General features: G+C 39.4%; 1 protein-coding gene across 8 annotated transcripts in view; it reads left to right on the top strand.

The window, feature by feature from the left end:
* The window catches only part of CAMK2D (calcium/calmodulin dependent protein kinase II delta), a 296,028-nt gene extending 285,341 nt beyond the window's left edge, over positions 1-10,687 (top strand). For 5 of the 8 annotated variants that reach the window (XM_087437704.1, XM_004426556.3, XM_014784565.2 and 2 more), the window contains 4 exons: positions 3,492-3,586; positions 5,465-5,693; positions 7,226-7,321; positions 8,673-10,687. In XM_087437704.1, the coding sequence (XP_087293830.1) occupies positions 3,492-3,586; positions 5,465-5,693; positions 7,226-7,292 (391 nt within the window). In that variant the 3' untranslated portion in view covers positions 7,293-7,321; positions 8,673-10,687. Of the gene's footprint in view, positions 1-3,491; positions 3,587-5,464; positions 5,738-7,225; positions 7,322-8,672 lie in introns of all 8 variants that reach the window. The other 3 variants (XM_087437701.1, XM_087437700.1, XM_004426561.3) reach the window with 2 other exon arrangements.
* The last annotated feature ends 11,371 nt before the right edge of the window (positions 10,688-22,058 follow it).

A 22,058-nucleotide genomic window follows, 5' to 3' on the forward strand; every position in this document is an offset into this window, starting at 1 on the left:
CAGTGCATGCAAATGTGAAGGCAAGAGCATTTCGTGCCTATGAGCTCAGCAGGGATAAAAATGCTGCTGACAGCCAGAGGGGGGCGAAGACTGCAGGATGACGGCGACTGTGCTCCACCACTGGATGGAGTCTCAGTGGTGCCAACACTCAGGGTGGTGGCAGTGGCAGGGGTCAGGGGGACAGTTAGTATATACCAGAAAGCATTTATAAAGGTTCAAATTACTTTCGTCCTGTAATTCTACTTAAAAAAATTTAACATGGGCATGGATTTTGAATCTAAAACGTGGACAAAAATGATGAACAAAAATATTTATTGAAGCAATGTTCATAATAGTGAAAAATTGGAAACAACTTATATGTCCAACATTAAGGTAACTGCTAAGTAATCTGTGGTGCATTTGGTACAGTAGATATTCATGCAGACTTTCTAGTGAGCTGGCAAAGTGCTCATGAGGTATTCACTGAAGATAAAGTGGGATATAAAAGTGTGTGTACATCATTATTACAACTGCATGAGAAAAAGCATTAATGCCAAGTTGGTTTTAAAAAGGATAAAAAGACGTTGCCTCGGGGAGATGAAATTGTTATGTGTGAGATTTTTTTCCTGCTTCTTTCCAAGTTTTATATAATAAGAAGGTATTACTTTTATCATCAGTTACACATAGACAGCTAAATATAAAATATGGGGGCCGGCCCTGTGGCTTAGCGGTTAAGTGCGTGCACTCCGATGCTGGCGGCCCGGGTTCGGATCCCAGGCGCGCACCGACGCACCGCTTCTCCGGCCATGCTGAGGCTGCATCCCACATACAGCAACTAGAAGGATGTGCAACTATGACATACAACTATCTACTGGGGCTTTGGGGGAAAAATTAAAAAAAAATAAAATAAAATAAAATAAAAAATAAAATATGGAAGAGAGTAACTGAACATAAGAACTAAATTAAATCTAAGACTACTTCTTATAAACTAAATTAATGTGTGTGCAAATATATACAGACACCTGCATATACAGTTGTATGTATTTGTGTGTGTCGATCTTTAACTTGACCTAATAAAGTATACTTGGAATGAAAGAAATAGTAAGAAATGGAGTTTAAAAGAACATTCTTTGTTGTCAGAGAGAACACTTTCCTATTTAGAACTCTGTGCCAGAGAACCTGTTCTCTTTTGTTCCTTTTGCTGATATAACTTTGTTAGACCCGTATGAGTCTCCAAACATAAGAACACTCTTTTTAAAAAAAATCTCCTTTTGCAACAGCATCCCCCTGTGCAATGGTAAAAAGTGTGTTTTTCTGGTGGTGGTAGCCAGGCAAAAGTGGGAAGATATAGTATTTCCTATATTCTCAGACAATTTAAAGTAGGGTATTTTAAATAACGCAGTTCCTTGGAATCACATCAATTCACTAATTCCTTTGCCTACGGAGGCTTGTAATCTGGCGTCCTTTTGTACACTCAGGCGGAGGGATAATCCAACAGGCCCTTCCATTTGGGAGCTTTGGGGATGGTCGAATGTATTGGTGTAGCTGCCAGCTGGTCCTTAGAGCACCTGTTCAGAGCACACACACACAATGGCAAGTGGCAGCGTTGTGAATGTTTTATTAACCCAAGCCTGTTAGAGGAGGGAGAGAGAGAGGGAGAGACATACATACATACATACATAAGTACATACATACATACATACATATGAGAGAGAGACAGAGACGGGAGGGGGAGAGAGGGAGAGAGGGAAAGGGAGGACAGATTAACAGATTTTCAGATATACTGACTCTTGATGCTTGGGTAAAAAGATTCGTCGTAGTACATTGATTCTCGGGTGATTTTAAGGTAGTAAAATCACCTGATATAAGTCAAAGTATCTGATATAACGTAGTAAAAAATTTCGATTTACCAATGTTGACAACCAAATGTCGTATTTATAGAAGAAGAAATAGCCCCTGGTGAAATAAATTCCTGTTGCCATAGGAATGCTGTTCTTCCCATTTTGCTCCTTAGAAAGATTATATATATTTGACTTTGAGCTTGAAAGTACCTGCCCACTGGGAAGTCTGAGGCAAAGTGTTAAATTCCTACCCACGCACTTCCTCACCCCCACCTTTAAGGCTTTCTTTACCACAAAGAATAACCACTGTGATTTTTTTATTTTAAAAGTATATTCTATTTTAGAAGTGTTGTTAAAAAAACATCAGTTCCACATTCTATGAACAGTACTTTCAAGAACCATAGTGAGTTAGCCTCTTGAAACTTGTATTTCTTTTGAACAGTTAAAATGTTTTCCCTCCCAAATGGGGAATTTCCATATAAAATTAGATATAGCCCCATCAAATTAATAAACAGTCCCAAATCCTTCAATTTTTACTCCTTTTATCTCCTTTGTGAACTTCCGCAAATTCTTCAAATCCAGATATTACAGCACCTTCTCTGAGAAGCCTACCCTGATCACCGCAGGCCCAAGGAAATATTTCCCCCTCTATGTTTCCATGGGACTTATATACATACCCGGTGCCCCAGCGCTCACCGTATCAAACAGCTGACCCTCATTCCCCCGCATACTCTGCATTTTCACAGTACTGTGCCATTTATACTTGCTGCGCTACTCCTGCCTACCACATGCCACACACCTGGAAAACTCCTAGGCATTCCTAAAAGCCCAGCTCAAATTTTCTTTCTCAAATCTTTCCTGTCCCAGGTATAAGTAATCTGGTTTCTGAGCACTTTGTATTTATTTCTATTCTAATATTAATTGTTGTGTTATAATCATTTGTTTCAAAGAATATCTGCTACATAGTAGATGTTTAACAGTTCTTTGTGGAATAAGTAAGTTTCTCCAAAGAAAGCCCATTGGCTTTCTCTGAATATTTAAAATGGTGTATCTCTTTGTTGAATTATATTTCTAGGATTAAAAAGAAAACTAATATGTGCATTTGAACCTCTCATTAATTTTATTTTAAAAGTTAAATAAACTTTCAACACAAGCTTAAGTCTTGTAGACATTGCCAGGAAGTAGAGGATGTGACACCTGCCATCAAATCAATCATAATATAGATGTTTGACATGCATGTAGAAGGTGTCACAAATTATTCCAAAAGTATTTAATTTCAGAGCCAAAGTTGCTTTTATAGGATTTGGAGAACATTTAAAAAATAATAAACTTAAGTCGAGAGTTAGAAAAACTGGGGAAAGCTTAGAGAATTCACCTTGGAATTAAAAAAGTAGAAATTTTAAAAAGGAGACTCCTAAAGTATTGTAGGTTCTCATCTGCTGGAACTGATTGTATCGTCTTGACTTATCAGAGTTCTCTGCAAAATGCTCTTTTAGGGTCTGTTCCTCAACCCACCCTGCCAAGGCCTGTGATAGAAATTTTATATTTTTAGGGGTCTTTTTAGAGACTCTTTCCTTCACTGACTGTTTGATAAATAAGAATGGATATGTGTGAAACAACAAAATACATTAACTTATGTATTGGTTATTTTCATTATTTTTTTTCCTACAGAAAAATCTGTGACCCAGGCCTTACTGCTTTTGAACCTGAAGCTTTGGGTAATTTAGTGGAAGGGATGGACTTTCATCGATTCTACTTTGAAAATGGTACATTTATTCTAAATTTAATAACATGCGTTTTCCAACTTCTCTTTGAATTTCTCCCAAATTTGCAGATTCTTTGGCTCTCTTTTGCAATGAGAAACTTTACCTTAGTCCAGCATTTTAGATAATAAAAATTTTTTGTATTTGAAATAAAAAAAAAATCATGACAGGCTTAAAAGTTTTGGTGTGTTTCGAAAAATATCTGATTTTATCTAAAAAGTAATGTTGATTGAATACACCCCATATAAGTTAAATATATGATATAAGCTGCAAAATGAGTTACCAAAAAAATGCTAATTTCAAATTTTCATAAAACGTTGTTTACATATGAAAAAATAAAACAAACCCCAGCATGCCAGAATATTTGACATAGAGGAGTGCTTTCAGGCATATGTAGTGCTCATTTTCAAAGTAAAATGTAACTGAAGATGAGTGATCAAATATTTCAGTTCAGATTGCAAGAATTTTAGTTGTCATAGAAGTAACAGCCATATTGCAGAGAAAGTGACAAAAACTCTAACAGAAATCCTTCAGGTCATCAAGAAAAGTATAAATCTGAAGTTCCTTTTATCCTTCTCCTTTACCGTACACCTGAAGTCGTAGGTGCGTAGAGGGCATTCACCCTTTTGCCGTGAGATCTTGATGAATTAAAGAGGAATTGCAGTAATGATTAGCATTATCAAGCTCGCTTCCAGTAATTATAAGCATTGACAAGAATATCGTCCTTGGCATGGATTTTTAAGTTAAGATATATTTAATGAATTACTTTTTATTAGATGCACTAAGCATTTGCAAGCAAACAAAGATAATTATGTGGTAAATTGGCCTTAACAAAACTTCAGTAAATGTTCACATATTCTCTGTATTCCAGCACCCTGATTGACAGCATTTCATAGTGTTTCCTTCATTTGACTCTCAATTGACACCCTCATCTCTAGTAAAAGAATTAATTAACCCATTAATATTTTAACTTACTTCAACATTGTACGTCATTACTTTCCATAAATACGTGTTCTTCATAATGAGGTATGGTTTTTATCTGACTCACACTGAGTAATTTATGCAGATCTTTTCTGAGAAAAGGAAGCATGTTTGGATAACAGGTAAAACAGTTCAACCTGTTTTAGTGATCTAAGAGAGTATCATCATCGATCAATCATTTGAACTAACTCTTCACATCTCTTAGTCATTGAATAATTAGAATGAGTAGCTATTGTCAAAACACCAAAGGCTGAGGCCTAGTGAGGGCTGCTCAATCAAAGGAAAGAACTAGAAGATCAGGCCATATGCTAACACCAAGTTTTGGATTTTACTGGATAACTACAACTGGACTATCATGGAATGGACTCTGCTAAGTAAAGGAGTCACAGAATGAGATGGGGAAACAAATTCATGCCATGGCTAGCCTTTTTTTTGGAGACAGCAATCTCCATGCTTGATACTTGATATATTTCCCTTGTCCCATGAACTTCACCAACTAACAAAAATGAACAAGACCACAGGATATCCTGTCAACTGCCCCAGTGGTTTGTTCACTGGAAACATAGGAACTGCTCTGTGCACCTGGGCCAGGCATTCTCCATCTCTATTCACATCATGGCTTCTGTTTCTAACCACTTCCCATTACAAATAAATACATCTCTCTAGCTTTTTCCCCATAAGTTTTCGAATTGTCTGCAAAGGGAATCAAAGAAAATAATGACTATCTACTTTTGCTCTCTTTTCCTTTATACTTTGCACAGTGCCAGACACTCGATTAGTGCAAATAATTAGTAGTTGAATGAATAGCATTCCATTCATTGGTCCCAACTGAAGTTATTACTGGTTTTGGTTGACTTTACATGGAAACTAAATTCTGTTATTCATGTTGTTCTCTTTCAGCTTTGTCCAAAAGCAATAAACCAATCCACACTATTATCCTGAACCCCCATGTACATCTGGTAGGCGATGATGCTGCCTGCATAGCATACATTAGGCTCACACAGTACATGGATGGCAGCGGAATGCCCAAGACAATGCAGTCAGAAGAGACACGTGTGTGGCACCGCCGGGATGGAAAGTGGCAGAATGTTCATTTTCATCGCTCGGGGTCACCAACAGTACCCATCAAGTAAATATTCCCAGGCTGTCAGCTTCTTTGTTAATATACCCATGGTCAGCGTCTTTTACTTATTCCATTGTTAATAGCATGGCATAGTTATTTAATGCTAGTGTTCAGTTACATTGGTGGGAAGAAATGTTCCATGAGAAACAGTCTATAATTCTCTGGAAAGATCAATCCGATCAGCCATTTGTGGGTTGAAACTTGCCCTGGGGCAGTACACAATAGTTTTAGGTAGGAGGATACCTTATCAGGCTGATTTCTTAGGGTTAAATCAGAGGGAATTCATGTAATAAGGCAAATTATTTGTGACTTTATTGACAGAGGAAGGGGATGTGAGAGGAGTTTCCAAAATGGCCAATATAATATCAGGGGCTTCATTTCATAGGTTATCTACTGGGGCTCAGTTACAGATATTAGGAGAAGTTTATAAAATACAGCATCTAAAAAGCAAGTATGAGGTATCTCAGTATCTTTCTCACTGCACCACTCTACCTCAGAGGTTGTGTTTGCTCCTCCAATCAATAACTAGACAAATAGTACTGCACATCTTCTAGGTGCTTAACTTGCACCAGATAAAATTCAAGGTAAAAGACATTCCCCCAAGGAACTTATATTCTAGTTTAGAAAGTAACTTTTCCCCAATACCAAAGAAAAAACTATATAACAAAGTTCATAATCAGCTTCAGAGTAGAATGGAATGAATGACCAATGCAGCAAACTGTTTAGCACAGTTTGAAAGTATACTTTCTGTAGAAGATAGAATTTTAGACAAGGCCTTAATGATGAGTAGAATTTGGAGACAAAGAACAATGAGAAGATAGTCCAAGCTCAAGGAACCTCATGAGGAAAAGCACAATGTCAGGACGTTAGCTTCACATGGTAGAGGATTATGGGTAAGGAAGGCTGGCTCCAACTGGGGTAAAGGGGAATAATGGGAAATAAGGTTGCCTCCGTACAGTGGGGTGAGTTGAAATCAAGAAAGAGAGTTTAGACTCAGGAGAAGTTTGGCCCACTGCTGATCTCAGAGATCTGGAATCTCGGAGATTCCACAGTCTCTCACCAGGATCACCTGTTAATATTTGGGGGCAGGGGATGGGGAGTCAAGTTCATACAAACAGCCATTCAACTCACTACAGAGAATTCTTCAAAGTTTCTTAGTTTAATAACGTACGACAGTGGTTTTCAAAGGCCTTCTTTATAGCCTTAATAATTATATATCACTGTTGGATTTGTAAAAAGTGGGTCAACAGGCAAAAAAACAAGACAAGTTGAAATTCATTCTAAAAACAATAGCTGCGTAATTAAGAGAAAGACAAAAGGAATATAATGATATTGAAGACACCTATTTTTGTATGTTTGTGTGTTTTTTACCCCAAAGAGGTATAGCACAAATTGCCAGTTAACATGGAAGGGATTGCACTCATACAGTACTAGATGGTTAGGTTTTTCTACAATTCCCTGAAGCATTTATGGGATAGAGCCTATTTAAGAAAACTTCATTTTATGCCAAGTGGCTTAAATGGGGCTTCTCTTAATAGGCCCCCCTGTATTCCAAATGGGAAAGACAACCTCTCAGGAAGCACCTCTTTGTGGCAAAACATCTAAGGCCTGAAAATCATTCACATATGGGTCTTGTAAGTAACAACCTGCTCCGTGATACTTTGTGATTGGAGCTAATTAATAGAAAGCTGCATGGCTGTTTTTCTTCCCTTTGAGGATATTTTCTCTTGCATTATTCTCAATGAAAACCATAAAAGGTCTTTGAAAATTCATAGCATTTTTGCATGAGCTCTTGAGTCTAATGTTTGGCACCATTTTGAAGCATAACCCTCATTTTAAAGGTAATAATTGCTGAGAAGAGCCTAGCTTCAGCGTGTGAACTGTGGCATTTTAGAATATCCTGGAGTTCTCCCATCAAAAGTCAATTATATCTGGGTCAATTCAGACAACTCTCAATTATCCAAACCTAATTTGTATCAAGCACTGGGATCCTTTGGTGTCTTACTGTTTTTCAAGAGGTTGCAATCCTGTGCCACACAGGCAAAGGTTAATATGGAAATCAATTTGCCATGGCTGACTGAGTATAATGGTATTTGACCGTGAGGACAGGCCACAGAAGAAGTCAAGCTGAAATTTAAAACTCACAAAGTGGGTAATTCCAGAGGATAATTGAAAGTTGGCTGTAATTAAATTCATGCCTGTGTTGTTTTTTAAGATTTGTTTCTTAGCTTGGATTAGAAGGATTCAGATGTGTGTGGAACTGCTGTGAATATTTTCCCCATTCAAAACACTGAACCTTGGTCAGAGCTTTTAAGAAATAGTGCTCCCAGCTGTTGGTTTAAAGAAACAAGATCTCCAGTTAAATAAGAATAATCACGTTTTCCCTACTTTTCACGCTATAATCCTAGTTAAATTGACTTCTAGGTTTGATTTCCCAAGGAGTCTAATAATGACAAAAGCTAAGGATGAACTTAAACTTTTAGACTATTTCATTTGAATGATAATATTCATTTATTAATTTGTCCAGTTAAACATGAGTGCTTAAAATGTATACAGGCAGCCCTGTCTATCCGCGGGTTCCACGTCCGCAGATACAAAGGACCGACCAAGGGACTTGAGCATCAGTGGATTTTGATATCTGTGGGGCTTTGAAAACCAATCCCCCATGGATACCAAGGGACGACTGTATCTAGATTTAATAATGTGATTGAAGCTTGGGTCCCTGTCTCTTTATTTTTAGCTTAGCTCTGTGTGAAGGAATTGACAGATAAATAATACTGATTTCCTATTTTAATATTGTTTCTGTTTAGCATTGTGTATTTTATCTTTTAATGATTGCAAGCAAGGATCTCACACATGGTATTTTCAAGTTATTATTTAGCTGAGTTATAAAATCGTTGCTTAGTCTCACCTTTGGCAAAGCAATTTGACGATCTTTTGTAAAACAGTATAATTTATTTCTTCTTCCTCCCTTTCTCCTTTCAGCTAAATGTCAGCAGTGCCACTTCTGCACTCTCTGTCCTCAAGGCACCTGGCTGGTGACCCAGGCCGTCCTCTCCTCCTCTTCATGCATGTTTCTGAGTGCATGGAGTTGTGAAGGTCCTAGTGTAATGCCTGTGATACATCATCTTATCATATATTCCTTCCTACACAGTGTTTACACCTCAGCTGTGGGGATGTCCATGCAAACTCAAATGACTGTTGGCAAACAGTAGAGGGAGGTCAAAAAAATTCCACGCTATTCCACGTACAACCTGTTCATCAAGTTTCTCTGTTTATGCCAAGATTTAACAGACTTCAACGTTATTGTTCTCTGAATAACAGTTTGTAAGAGAAATGTAAATTTTTAAAAACTCTTTGCTGTTAATCTGTTTTGGCTTGTTTGTTTAACAAAAAAAGGCAAAAAAAATACCTTCAGTTTTCTGGTGTGATCCTGGTTGAAATGGATGAATTTTCACTGAAAGTTTTGTTGCTGTTTAACAATTAAAGTGGGTTGATATGTGGGCAAAATCACTTAGGAATGTGGAAGCGAGGATCAGGTAGTTTGCTACCCTCTAAAGTCATGTTGTTTTTGGTCAAACCGTGTAAACTGGAAACATTCACATCATTTATGAGTTTGATCTCTTTAGGGTATACTCGCACTGTTGTGAATTCGCGGAATTGAATTTTTTGTTCCTTTCTCAAATCTGTGCTCTGTTTTCATTTTATCCTATCTCTTTGTTCCTTTTGTTTGCTTCCTTTTTTATTTTTTTCCATTCTCTTTTTTCTTTTTGTCTAGTAGTTTGTGAGAAAAAGTGAAATTTACATAATGATGGTAAAATAAAAAGGCCTTTCGGAGGTAGCTAAACTAGCACTTGTGATCTTCAGGGCCCACAAAAAACTGTCAAGATTTAAAGGTTTTCAATTCTGTTTAGGCTCTAGTTTGGACGCAGGGATCCTAACTCATGTTGGAGGTATTAGAATTGTTTCAGCTTACGAAAACCTACTATACCTGCAGCGTGTCCTCCTGATGGGGCAGTTGCCAGAGAACCCGAGTTGGTGGTAGATCGGGGGTTTTGTACAAATGCACTTCCTTCTGCCCCGTGGCATGGGCCCTCCTGTACCATCACTGGCTGGTTTTCTCTAGTTAGAGAGGCCTGCGAGTGTTTTCCATTCTCATAAGTGTTTTGATCTTGATCTTTATGACTTGTGCTCTTTTAGCTTCTCTCTTGCGTCAGAGTAACATTATTTTCCTGCAAGAAGTGAGCATTTTCCAGTTTGAAAAACAAGAAAAGGGAAACGTGCTGGTGTTCTTGTGCTCCTCATTTCTCCTTTGTTGATTCACCTGCTCTGAGGCTGCTTCTCCCCCCTGAAACGCTCTCTAGTGCATGGTTCCTTCATCAGCATTACGTTAACAATGGTAACTCTCCATCCTCAGAAGCCTGTTTTTAAAGCGGAAGCAAAAAACAAAAACGACAAAAAAACCTCCTCCCTCTTTTCTCTCATTTCACCTTTCTGTGTTGGTGACTAATCACCTTAGATATTGTTGCTAGTGGATGTATGGTAGATGGATTGAAGCTTTTCTGATAATTATTACACGATTTAAGACAATATATATTTAAAATAAATATATACAGTAAATGTATTGAGCCATGTTAACCTGCCAATGAGATCTGTGAAACAGTAATGGCCTCATTTTTCCCTTTTTAATTTCTTTTACCTTTTTGTGAAGCGGCTATACGTGGCATACATGTATTTTTAAAAAATAGGTATAGAGTGTTTTTTTTTTTTTAAACTTAGCATGTGGTGTTGAACTATTACCATAGATCAAGTTTGTCTTCCGCACTAAGACGTGAGGAAATTGTGATTTGTTCTCTCCACCACAATTGAATTACACGTTATCTTCTATCATTTTGAAACACTGCAGTTTACCATGGGACACTGTATATATTTCTTGCCACAATGGTAAATGACTGATTGGTATATTTAAGAGTTAATAAATTTGTGATTTCTGCTGACAATGCGTCCATCTTTATTTCTTAAGAAGAGGTACTATATTTATGCATGCATGATGCTGGCCGGTGCCCATGGCAGTGTGTCCTACTATGGTCTCATCAGTACATAACGATTTACCTTTGACATAAGATGAAGGTATTGACCTGTGCTTCCTTTCAAGAATGCACATGGTTGTCACGGCGTGTTAATTTACTGTATGCACAAAATAAATGGTCTCTCCAAGGAAAATTTTTCTCAGGACAAAGTAGTTAAAAACAATTAAGAGTCCTAAGTTTCTAAACGTGTGATCCAATCCATCCGTCAGAGGGCTGCTAGGTTCCATTTTTAACCCTAATCTGACCATATAACACTCAAGTGTTATCATCTCCAATATACAGGAAAGCACCTCACCTCCTCCTACTCCTCAACTTGAACTTGGGTGTACAGAAGTACTCAACTTCTTCCAGTGTACTAAGAGCACCACACATCTGTTTATGTTGTTCATATTTCTTACCTAGAATATTCTTCCCCTCCTTCACCCTAATTCTTACTCATTCTTTAAAATTCAGTGCAGAACATCATCACCTCCAGCAAACCTTCCTAGACCATGCTCAAAGCTTGCGTGCGAGCTCTCGCTCCCTCAATACTTGTGTAGTAGTTTGTGTGTACCTCTCCCGCCAACCACATTGTTTTGAAGATACATCTTTAGTTGTGTCTCCTCTACTGGAGTATAATGTTTCTATAGGCAAGAACTGTGTATTTGTATTCCAAAACTCATGCAAGGGCCAGGAAGGGACAAGTTGTTAATAGTTGTTGAACTGTGGCCAAACCCTAAGTGGGAACCTAAGGATGTAATCAGATAGTCCTGGATTTCATGTTTGGCTCTGTCGCTGTTGTCTTTGGCACTCTGAGCAAGTTGCCTCTTCCATCCAAACCTTAGTTTCCGTATTTGTAAAATGAGAAAAAAAACATACTAATTAATAACGATATTGTGAGTATGAGAGATAATGGGTAGAGTGCCTAGAATAATATGGTAGATAATATTCAATGGTAGCAGCTATGACAGTTCTAATCACCGATATTAATACTCCCATTCTTATTATTCCTTACTCAGAGGAGTAGATAACTTGTTTTGCTATGAGCTGCTCTCTTTACGTAGGTATCACTGAGGATATATTCATATCCAAATGTCTCAGCGGAAGGATGAAAAATAATGAGTGAGTTAGTCATCTAGCCAAAAGTAGGGAAAATGAAATGGAGTAGATAGTATATTGTAGGAAAATTCTCAAGGAATCCTAAGTAACTGAAATTTTGAATCTGTGTATAAATAAAAGAATTATATATAATGTTAAGAGTCAACATAGAAGGCACAACCCTTGAGTGATGTCATTAAATAAAATTCTACTGACTTCTCTGAACGTTTCACTATTTTCCTGGTCTCTTTTGTCAAATAAAAGTGAGCATACATGACAAGATGATAACGAACATCAGCATTCTAGACCATGTGTCCATGATCTGAACAATAAGCCGTCATGAACCACCGCGGCCTGAGACAGCAGCACTGAGTTCGTACAGGATTCCTGCTTTATCAAACAAAACCAGTTCTCAAAAGCACGCTGACATCTTCTCCCGGAGACTCTAGCAGGAAATATTGATGAGATGAAGTATTACTCTTACCCCAGAAGGATTTGCATTTTAAAGGCTTTTACTGCTTTGCAACAGAAGTCAGAAATTTCTGGTATATTCGTTAAGAATGATTTTAGCCTTTTTTTTTTTAATGTAGCCAACATTTTGAAATTGGATATTTTATATAAAAGTCATGATTTCTTGCCTAATTCATTTGAAAAATTATAAGATTCTGCCGCACTGGATCTGTGTTCACTGTGGCAACAGTCAGAAAAGCCGATGCCTCTGTTAGGGAGGAGCGAGTGCTCTGCCGTCCCCCCACCCACAAATGCTTCCCTTCTTGGCGATTGCTGCTGGCTCCTGTGGACACTGGAGTTGTGACCTTTTTCTTGAAGTCAGGGGGCACCTCTATTGGCTCCTCGGGCCTCATTGCACAGGTTGGGCATTTGGTTTGTAGGAATGCTCCCAGCGTCCCTAAACCAGACTTCTCTGGCCGTCGTCTTCCTGTTAGGCCTCTCTAGCTAAAGTGCCCATGATTATTTTAACTTCATTTTAACAAGAAAATTGAGATCCACTAAAATGAACCCAAAGCGCACAATTTTTATTAGGTACTATTTGATTTATTAAAGGAAGATCAGCTGCTATTTTCAGGTAAAATTATTTGATTTTATCCTGTTCTCTAAGTCTTGAATGTCCAAGAACTGTCAGGTAATTTTTACTGCTACGTTTATATAGGCAGTGCAGGATAAATTGTGAACTATTTATACAAATCCTGAGACGTTCTATCTACACCTAGATGATCAGAAACGGCTTGGCAGAGGAGGGTGATTTACCATAAGGCCACCAAGGCCTGACTCGGTTGATAACACATAATAGAGTCCGGGCTTAATCTAAATTAGCTGTTTTCAAAGCCGTTAGAACTTAACGGCCTTGCTTATTTCTCCTTTCTCCCTCATCTGGACATCCACAAGCACGGCTACATCCACCCGTCTGCCTGGGCCCTGCGCGCACTCCTGTGGCTGGAGGAAAGCACAGAGCCCTGCTGATAGGTCTCACTGTAGATTCATGGTCCCTTCATCTCCTCACAGGGGTCCTGACGGCTGCCCAGGAATCCTATTTCCCAGCTCCCTTCTCTCCCCTCTCCACCAACTAGTGCAGACTTGGCTTTCCTCCCCCTCCAACACTTCTTCCCCTCTCTTCACCCAGCTGAGGACCTTGCTTCTGGCTTCACCGTCAGAACTGTCTGATCTCTCCATCTGTCTACACACCCTGCCTTCTCTCCCGTTGCTGTGGATGAATACTTCATGCACCTGTCAAAGGCCAATACTTACCCTGCTCACACCTACTCACAGGTATTGCTCTACCAGCTCCCCCACCTCACCCTGTCGTCATAAATCATTTGCTCTATACTGGATACCCCACCAACGCCCCATTTCTTTCCTCTATAGCCAGACTCCTGGAAAGGGCCGCCTGCTCTTGCTGTCTGCACTTTCTCTCCTCCCCCGTCTCTTAAACCCACAACAATTGCCCTTACCACTCCATGAAACAGTTTTTCCCAAAGTCACCAATGATCACCATGTTGTTAATTCCAAGGATCGGTTTTCAGTCTTCGTTTTACTGCTTGATCTCTCAGCAGCCTTTGACACAGCTGTTTACTGTCTCAGTCTTGAAACACATTTTTCTCTTATCTGTCAGGCAACACATTTGCCTGATTTTCTTCCTACTGTTCTAGATGCTCCTTCCCAATCTCCAGCTGGTCCCTTTTCTTCAACTTGACTTCTGAATTTTGGAACTGTTCTTTTTTCTATCTTCCCTCACTCCCAGGATGATTGCACCCAATCTCAATGGCTTTAAATTGTATTAATGTCAAATATGTGTCTCCAGCCTGGATGGCTCCCCTGAACCCCAAACATGTCGATGCAACGGCCTGCTTGAAATCTACAGTAGAGACCTAATAGGCATCTCAGAATAAAATGTCCAAAACTGAGCTCTTGATAGTCTGTGCCAAAACCTGCTCCCCTCTAGGTCTTTCCATATGTCAAGAATTGCCAACTCAATTCTTTCTTTGATCAGGCCAGAAATCTTGATGTCTTTCTTAATTCCTCTCTTTGTATTTGAAATCCTGTCACCTCTACCCCCAAAATATGACTAGAATGTGACCACTTGTTGCCATGCCCCCTGCTGCCTCCCTTGGGCCAAACCACCATTGTGTTCTCTGTACTATTGGAATATCCCCTTAACTGGTCTCTTGTCTCTCTTCTGTTTACTCTCAGTGCAGCAGCTAGAATGAGCTGGTTAAAATATAAGTCAAAGCATGTCACTTCTCTGCACGAAGTTTCCCTTATCGCTTGGAGTAAACACTAAAGCCCTTAGAGGCCCTATCTGATAGAGGTCCGCAGTACCTTTCTCACTCACCCTTCTGTGAATGTGCTAGGAGTGCTCCCACCTCCGGGCCTTTGCACTTGCTGGCTACAGTGCCTGAAATACTCTTCCTCAGAGATCCAAGTGGCTAACTCCTTCACTTTATTTCTTTACGAAATTAAGTCATCGTCTCAGTAAAGCCTTCACTGGCCATCTTATCCAAGACTTCAAGCTTAACTCCCCACTGGACACTTCATATCCTCCTTTCCTGATTTTTTTCTCCTCAGAACTTACTGTTTAACATATTGCTTTCTTCATTTTATGTATCTTATGAGGGCAGGGATTTGTGTTTCTTTTGTTCACTGGTGTATTCCCAGCTCCTAGAACAGGGTCGGGAATGCAGTAGGTGCTTAATAAATATTTGTAGTTGAACAAATAAATTAATGACTCATTCTCCTCTTTTACAGTTAGAAAAGCCGAGGCTCCCAGCCCATGTATGAGTTGCCTCAGAGTAATCCCAACAGCTGTAAATTACCTACATCAAAATTACTTGAAAAGAAAAAAGAAACTCTACTGTAGTTAAAGAACAAACTTTCAGCATTGATGAACAAATTCAGAACTTTTTTAGGCTGCAAGGACAGAAAACTGAATTCCAAATATCGTAAATAATGAGGAAAATACGTTATTTCACAGAACAAGAGATGGCTGAGTTAGTTCCAGGGTTATTTCAGTGACTCAACCACAGGAGAAGGGACTCAGGTTCTTTTCATTTTTCAGCTTGTCCTTCCAAGGGTGTAAACCCTATACTCCAGGTTACAAGACCTCATGGTCCCAAAATGCATGACTAGGTTCCTAGAGTCGCATCCAGGCAGGACAGCATCCAATGGGAGTGCTCTTGCCCACTCTCCTCCACCCCCCACCCCAGCAAAGAAACACTTCTCAGAAGCCCAATTGCCCCATAACTGGTCACATGCCATACCCTGTTGGCTTAGACTGATCAGGACCTATCCCAGAGCTAGGGTGGCCTCTCTCTCATAGACCATGGCTGTTCAGGGAGGGGGGATAGCTGCACAGAGACAGCATTGTAGGCCTTTTTTCAAGCAAGAGTTCAGACACCAATATTGTTTGGTATAGTAAGTACATAGGGAAAGTCAGAAAAATCTTAGTTTTTATTTTTCCTTTTAGAGCTGCTATTCTATGCATAATGAGAGTGGTGAAAAAATAAAATGTAAGGAAGTGCATTGTTATCTTCTCCAAACTCTACAACATCTCATGTACCGGTGCGGTCTTGCGCGTGGTAAGTTCCTCATGTGCCCTGTCAGTTCAGTGCTGGAGAGTTCTTCCATCACAGAACTCTTTGGGCCCAAGAAAGTTTAGTCGGTTCACTCCCTCTGAAGTTCTTCCAGGAACTTCAACCCCCAAAAGAGCCCAGGAAGCCAGAATCTCCAGACACGCTCTTTGCCCTGCCCTATCTTCAATGGACGGAGTGAAGACCACTTGGATCCTGAAGCCACATGTAGTGATCAATTGTCTTCAGTTCTGCTTTTCTTTTTTATCACTTTAAATAAACAAAGTAGGAAAGTGGGGGAGTGTAACCACTAAGTAACATCAATGATCTAGTCACCATCCACCCACTGGGTTCTGCACGAGAAAGTGAACAAAAGAACAAGCAGCTCATCCGCAGAACTCGTTCCCGCCTGGTCTGAAGCAGCAATGTGCCGTCGTGTGGGAGGACGGCTTGAGCTAACTGCTTTGTGATTAAGTGGTGCTATGTGCACAATGCTCCTTCTTGTCAGTATCGTTGTTGCAAATCTAGGTGACTCAGAGACGTCTTCTCCTGAAGGTGGGGTTGGTTACTCATCACAGTCTTTCTTACAAAAGCCTTAGTTCTCAGAACGTATCTTCCCCTCATATTTGCTCTTAATATTTTCATGAGCACTTTTTCACCCACAAGCAAAAGAACTAGATTCTCTATTGTTCAAACTGTGAGGAAGGGACGCCCTCTAGGGCATAGGGCTAAGAGGACAGATTTAAAAAGTGACAATTGAATTCACACTCCTGCATTCCCCTCTTTCAGTTCATAAGAAAATTAACTAATCTGTCTTGAGACCACTCTGCTAAAAGATGAAGGTCTGAATATACACACACTTAAACACGCATACGTATGAAGAGATACGGAAAACGAAGCACTTGAGGATGGCGAACAGGCATTTGGCTGGCGATTAGAGATGATGAGTGGGAAAGACAATGTGAAACGAAATTTCCTTATAGGCAGTAAACAACAGAAGGAAACATTGACCAAGTGCTCACTACATCATAGGCATGGTGATAAAAATCGCCAGGAGGCTGCAGTTGTGGGCTTCTACCTCGTTCTAACCCAGCTCCACTGCCCTCTGAGTCATGCTCAGGCCACAACACTCCTGCAAACTTACCCAAGCAAATACACCCTACATTTGGGAGAAGTCACAAAAAGAGGTCTTTCACCACCCAATCCATTATTCACTCCCCAAGAGCCATTCCCAGGGTTTGAGACATTGAGGCTAGAGAAGCATCCTTGTCTTGTATCGTGTTTTCTACAGGATTTCTATGCTGATGCTATGGCATCAGGAAAGGGGGAATGAAGGAATGAGGGAAAGGGGGCATTTTGAACTCCAAATCTCAGCAGCATGGAACCTCAAGTTTCTCTTTTGGGTAAGTCCCATCTTTGTGTTCCACATTCACTCTTTTTTTTTTTTTTTTTTTTTTAACTTATCTGTTAAAAGCATGAATACACACACCCTCCCAAGACCAAATATTAATTCTTCCAAGACCTAGAAAAAAAATACTTTGCTAGCTGCCTCATGATCATCAATGTCCTTTCTCCTTCTTAGCATATTTGGTTTCTTTCCTACTTCCCCTTCAAGCTTACTTGAAAAATTACAGAGCCTTATTACCCCTAATGATCATTTCTCAAGAGATCCTTCAAATGTTGAGGGTCTTTGTTCTTATGCTTGATCTGCAGAAAGAAAAAAAGGATGCTCCATTCTCCCAAGTGTATACATAGGACAAAAGCAAGATCAGACTATACTTTCTGTTATGTAACTTGCTTTCTTCACTTACTAGCATATAAACAAATTTCGTTTCAAAAATGTGCTCCTACAGGGGCCAGCCCAGTGGCATAGTGGTTAAGTTCGCACACTCTGCTTCAGTGGCCCAGGGTTCGTGGGTTTGGATCCCAAGTGCAGACCTACACACCGCTCATCGAGCCATGCTGTGGCAGCATCCCACATACAAAATAGATACAAAATAGAGGAAGATGGGCACAGATGTTAGCTCAGGGCCAATCTTCCACACCAAAAAAAAAAAAAAGCCCCTATTACTTTTAGGGGCCTCATGATGTTTACCTAAATGATATGCCATTTATTTAATCAATCCCCTATTGTTGCACTTTCTTTTCTAGTTTTTATGCTATCGACAATAAGCAATGAACATCTTTGTAGCTAATGTTTTGCACAGACCCTTGATTATTTCCTTAGGGAAATTACCCGAGGAGAAAATACTGAGTCATCCATTCCATTTTAGCCTCACAAAAACAGTTATGATTAATAGGGCAGAAATTATGAGAGATTACATGACAGCCAAGCTCACTCAGCAAAATTTTATCTCAAATCCAGGTTTCCTCATTTCATGTCCAGTAGACTCTCCACTGTGCAATCATCTGCAGCTCCTTTAAGCCACCATGCTCAACTCTGGTCACCACATTGGAAGGACAAGGTCCCACATAGGAGGGAAATTCCAGAAGACTGTTGGCTATTCATAGCTTTCGTTTTGAAATGCTGTTCCCAACTGTTCTTTCCACTTGATTACATTCTGCTCCAGATCTTCCTATGCATGGACTTTGCTGTTTAGGCTCATGTTTTGGTTTTTTGTTGTTTTTTCACTTCATCTTTCCCTTTAAAATTGATGCACCCATTTTCCTGGATATCATTAGGCTGCTTTTAAATATTACTTGGGCTGCAGGTGCCCTAGCTAAGCCTAAGAAGTCCTGATGGAATTACTCAGCCTGGATTATCAGTTTGGGAACTACAGATTGGCAAAAATGACTATGAGAACTCAAAAGGATCCAAGATCTTTTGTAGATTTCTCTTGTTATTTTTGTTCTTTTGATTGTATTATAATTTTCTAGAGAAATAGAACCAATAAGATATATGCATATATAGAGAGATTTATTATAAGAAATTGACTCACATGATTATGGAGGCTGAGAAGTCCCAAGATGTGCAGTTGGCAAACTGGAGACCCAGAAGAGCCCATGGTGTAGTTCCAGTCTGAAAGCCAGCAGGCTTGAGACCCAAGAAGAGCCAATGTTTCAGTTCAAGTTGGAAGTCAGGAAAAGACCAACTGAAGTCCCAGCTGAAGGCAGTCAGGCAGGAGGCATTCCCTCTTACTAGAGGAAGGGTTAGCCTTCAACTGACTGGATGAGGCCCACCCACATTAGGGAAGGCAATCTGCTGTACTCCATCTACCAGTTCAAATGTTAATTTCATCCAGAAACACGCTCAGAGACACACCCAGAATAATGTTTGACCAAATATCTGGCACCCATGGCCCAATCAAGTTGACACATAAAATTAATCACACCTGTACTAGCAGTGATACAAGAAAGAAAGAGAAAAAAAAGAATCTGTCTCATTTTCAAAAAGACCAGATAAATGGACAACTTGTAGATGGCACCTAATCTTATGAGTAAGAAATCCCAAGGAATAGAATAGCTATTGCCAATTTTGAAACTGAAATGAAAAAGGATGAATTTATGAAACCTAGAGCAATGGTTCTCAATTTAGTCTCAGACACTTTACATTCTTAAAAAAATAATTGACAACCTCATAAAGCTATTGTTTATGTAGGTTATATTTACTGACGTTTACCATATTAGAAATTAAAACCAAGGAGGTTTTAAAACGTGGTAATGTACAAGCATACCATCCATTAGCCCTTAGAGCAACAATGTCACCACACATCATTCAGCGTCTAGAAAACTCCACTGTACACTCATGACAGAACAAAAGTAAAACAGGCAGTAACAGGGGAGAAGAAGCCAAGCATCCAAAATTACCCTAGGTCTGCCAAGATGGAGTATTAGGCACTAATTTACCCTCTCGCCTGAAACAATTTAAAAAACAGACAAAACAAACGAAACAATGGATTTTAGACATTGGGTGTTAAGTGCCACAGGACAGTGATCTCAGAGACAGGAAGAAACAAGATAAGCCCTATGGTTACCCCAGTTTACCGCCTGGAGAGAGTTTCCAGCCTATAACACAAGGGAGTCCAAGCATTGCTCGGTAGTCTCCTTGAGTTGAGGAGAGGGAGGTGGGAAAACAGGGAGGTCAAGGCAAGTAGAGTTCACAGGACAAAGTTCCAGAAAGAAGAGAACTGCACAGAAAAGCTCTGGAGATTTGCAGAGGATCTTTCTTGAGTCTTCAGCTGAGTACTGATTAGCAAGTCTGGGGGAAAAAAACCTGAAAGCTAATCACCAGGGCTCAGATAGGGCTGGAAGTAGTTTGTGCTTTCACCAGCCAGAGTGGAAAATCCTTGTAATCCATAGAGCATCAGATAGAGTACTCAAAAATGTATTGCCTCTGTAGTGGGAGAAAATTTGCCCTAGATTAAAAGCTTTTCTGCTCCCACCCAGCAGATCTTAAAAACCAGCCTCAAAGGATCAAACTGTTTCCAAGTAACTGAACTGAGCCCCAGAAAAATTTTAAGAATAATTTACAAAAGTACAAAATACTTAACAATAAACAGGGTAAAATTCACTATGTCTGGCATACGATAAAAATCACCAGACGTGCAAATAAACAGGAAACACAAACCATGACGAGGAGAAAAATCAATAGAAGAAACAGATTCAGAGATGGTAAAGATGATAAAATTATTAGGAGCATTAAAACAGTTATTACATATCATGTGTTCAAGAAGGTAGAGGAAAGATTTGAGCATGTTGAGTAGAAATATTCAAATACATATAGAAAAAATTCCAAAAAGAACTTCTAAATATGAAAACTATAATGTCTGAGATTAAAATACACCTGTATGGGATTATTAGCACCTTAGACACTACAAAAGAAACAATTAGTGAACTTAAAGACATAGCAATTGAAACTATGCAAAATGAAGCATGGAGAGAAAAATTAAAAAAGCATAAACAGTATATGAGTGTGCTGTAGGCAACTTCAAGCAGCCTAATACATATATATTTGGAGTGCCCATAAAAGGAGAGAAATAGGAGGAAATGAAAAAATATATGAAGAAATTACTGCCAAAATTCTCCAAATTTGATGAAAAATATAACCATAATTTGATTGTGATGTGTCTTGGTGTATTTTGTCTGTTTCTTGTGCTTAGGGTACATGAGCTTTTGAATTTGTAAGAAGTTGTACAATACAGGAGTGGGAGGGGACAACAGGAGTAATGTCCTTGAGAGGAGATGGGATCCAGCGCCTCAGAGAATGGGTTGCCTTAGATGTGAGCACTGGCAGACCTTTCATATAACTGCAGGAAAAGTGGAGAATAGTAATTCACTATAGATAGGATAGTAGGTTATTGAATGGGCAGCATGAAATTCTCTTCTCTTTGGTCCTACTATTTCAATTAAATAGGAAGCAAAATCCCCACCTTAGTGTAAGAAGGGAGGAGGGGATACCTTGAGGAAGAAGAAGGTAGGAAATATTGTTGGAGAAGGGAGGAGAAGAAGAGTGAGCAGGCTAGGGAAATGTAATTGGATTGGCAGGAAGTTTTGAGAACCCACAGAGTTTGTGGTCACAGATAAAATATGAGACAAGTCAGCATAGTGGAATGTTTCTCTCCTGTCGTGTTCATCTGCTTGGTTGCTGGTATTGAGTGAGTCAACAGTGGATTTAGTCAGGGTTAGGCAAGGCAATTATCCAATACTTCAGTTGAGTGGATACATATGTTAAAATTTGAAACATTAATAGAAATTTGCCAGCAGGACTAAAGAGATTCAGGTAGATGCAACAATATATGCAAATAAAGGAAAGAGTAAAATGTCATGGTACATTCAGAAACCTACGTGTAGTTAATGTTGCTGGAGCAAAAAGTGGAGGATCAGGGAGGGTACCAGGAAATAATACTAGGAAGACTGGTGTTGTAGTATTTTCTGCTGATAGGTCAATCTACTAAAAGCATCAGATAGCAAAAGACATGCAATATCATGTATGGTAAGAATAACAGAATTTACTTATAGATCATGGATAGAGAGCCAATGAAGAGTAGTAATGAACCTCCCAACAAACAAAAGCCCAGGACCAGACAGCTTCACTGGTGCATTCTACCAAACATTTAAAGAAGAATTAATACCCATCCTTCTCAAACTCTTCCAAAAAATAGAAAAGGAGGGAACACTTCCAA

Source organism: Ceratotherium simum, chromosome 12 (genome assembly GCF_057802395.1).
Source record: "Ceratotherium simum simum isolate JZ-2026a chromosome 12, ASM5780239v1, whole genome shotgun sequence".
Classification (NCBI taxonomy): domain Eukaryota; kingdom Metazoa; phylum Chordata; class Mammalia; order Perissodactyla; family Rhinocerotidae; genus Ceratotherium; species Ceratotherium simum.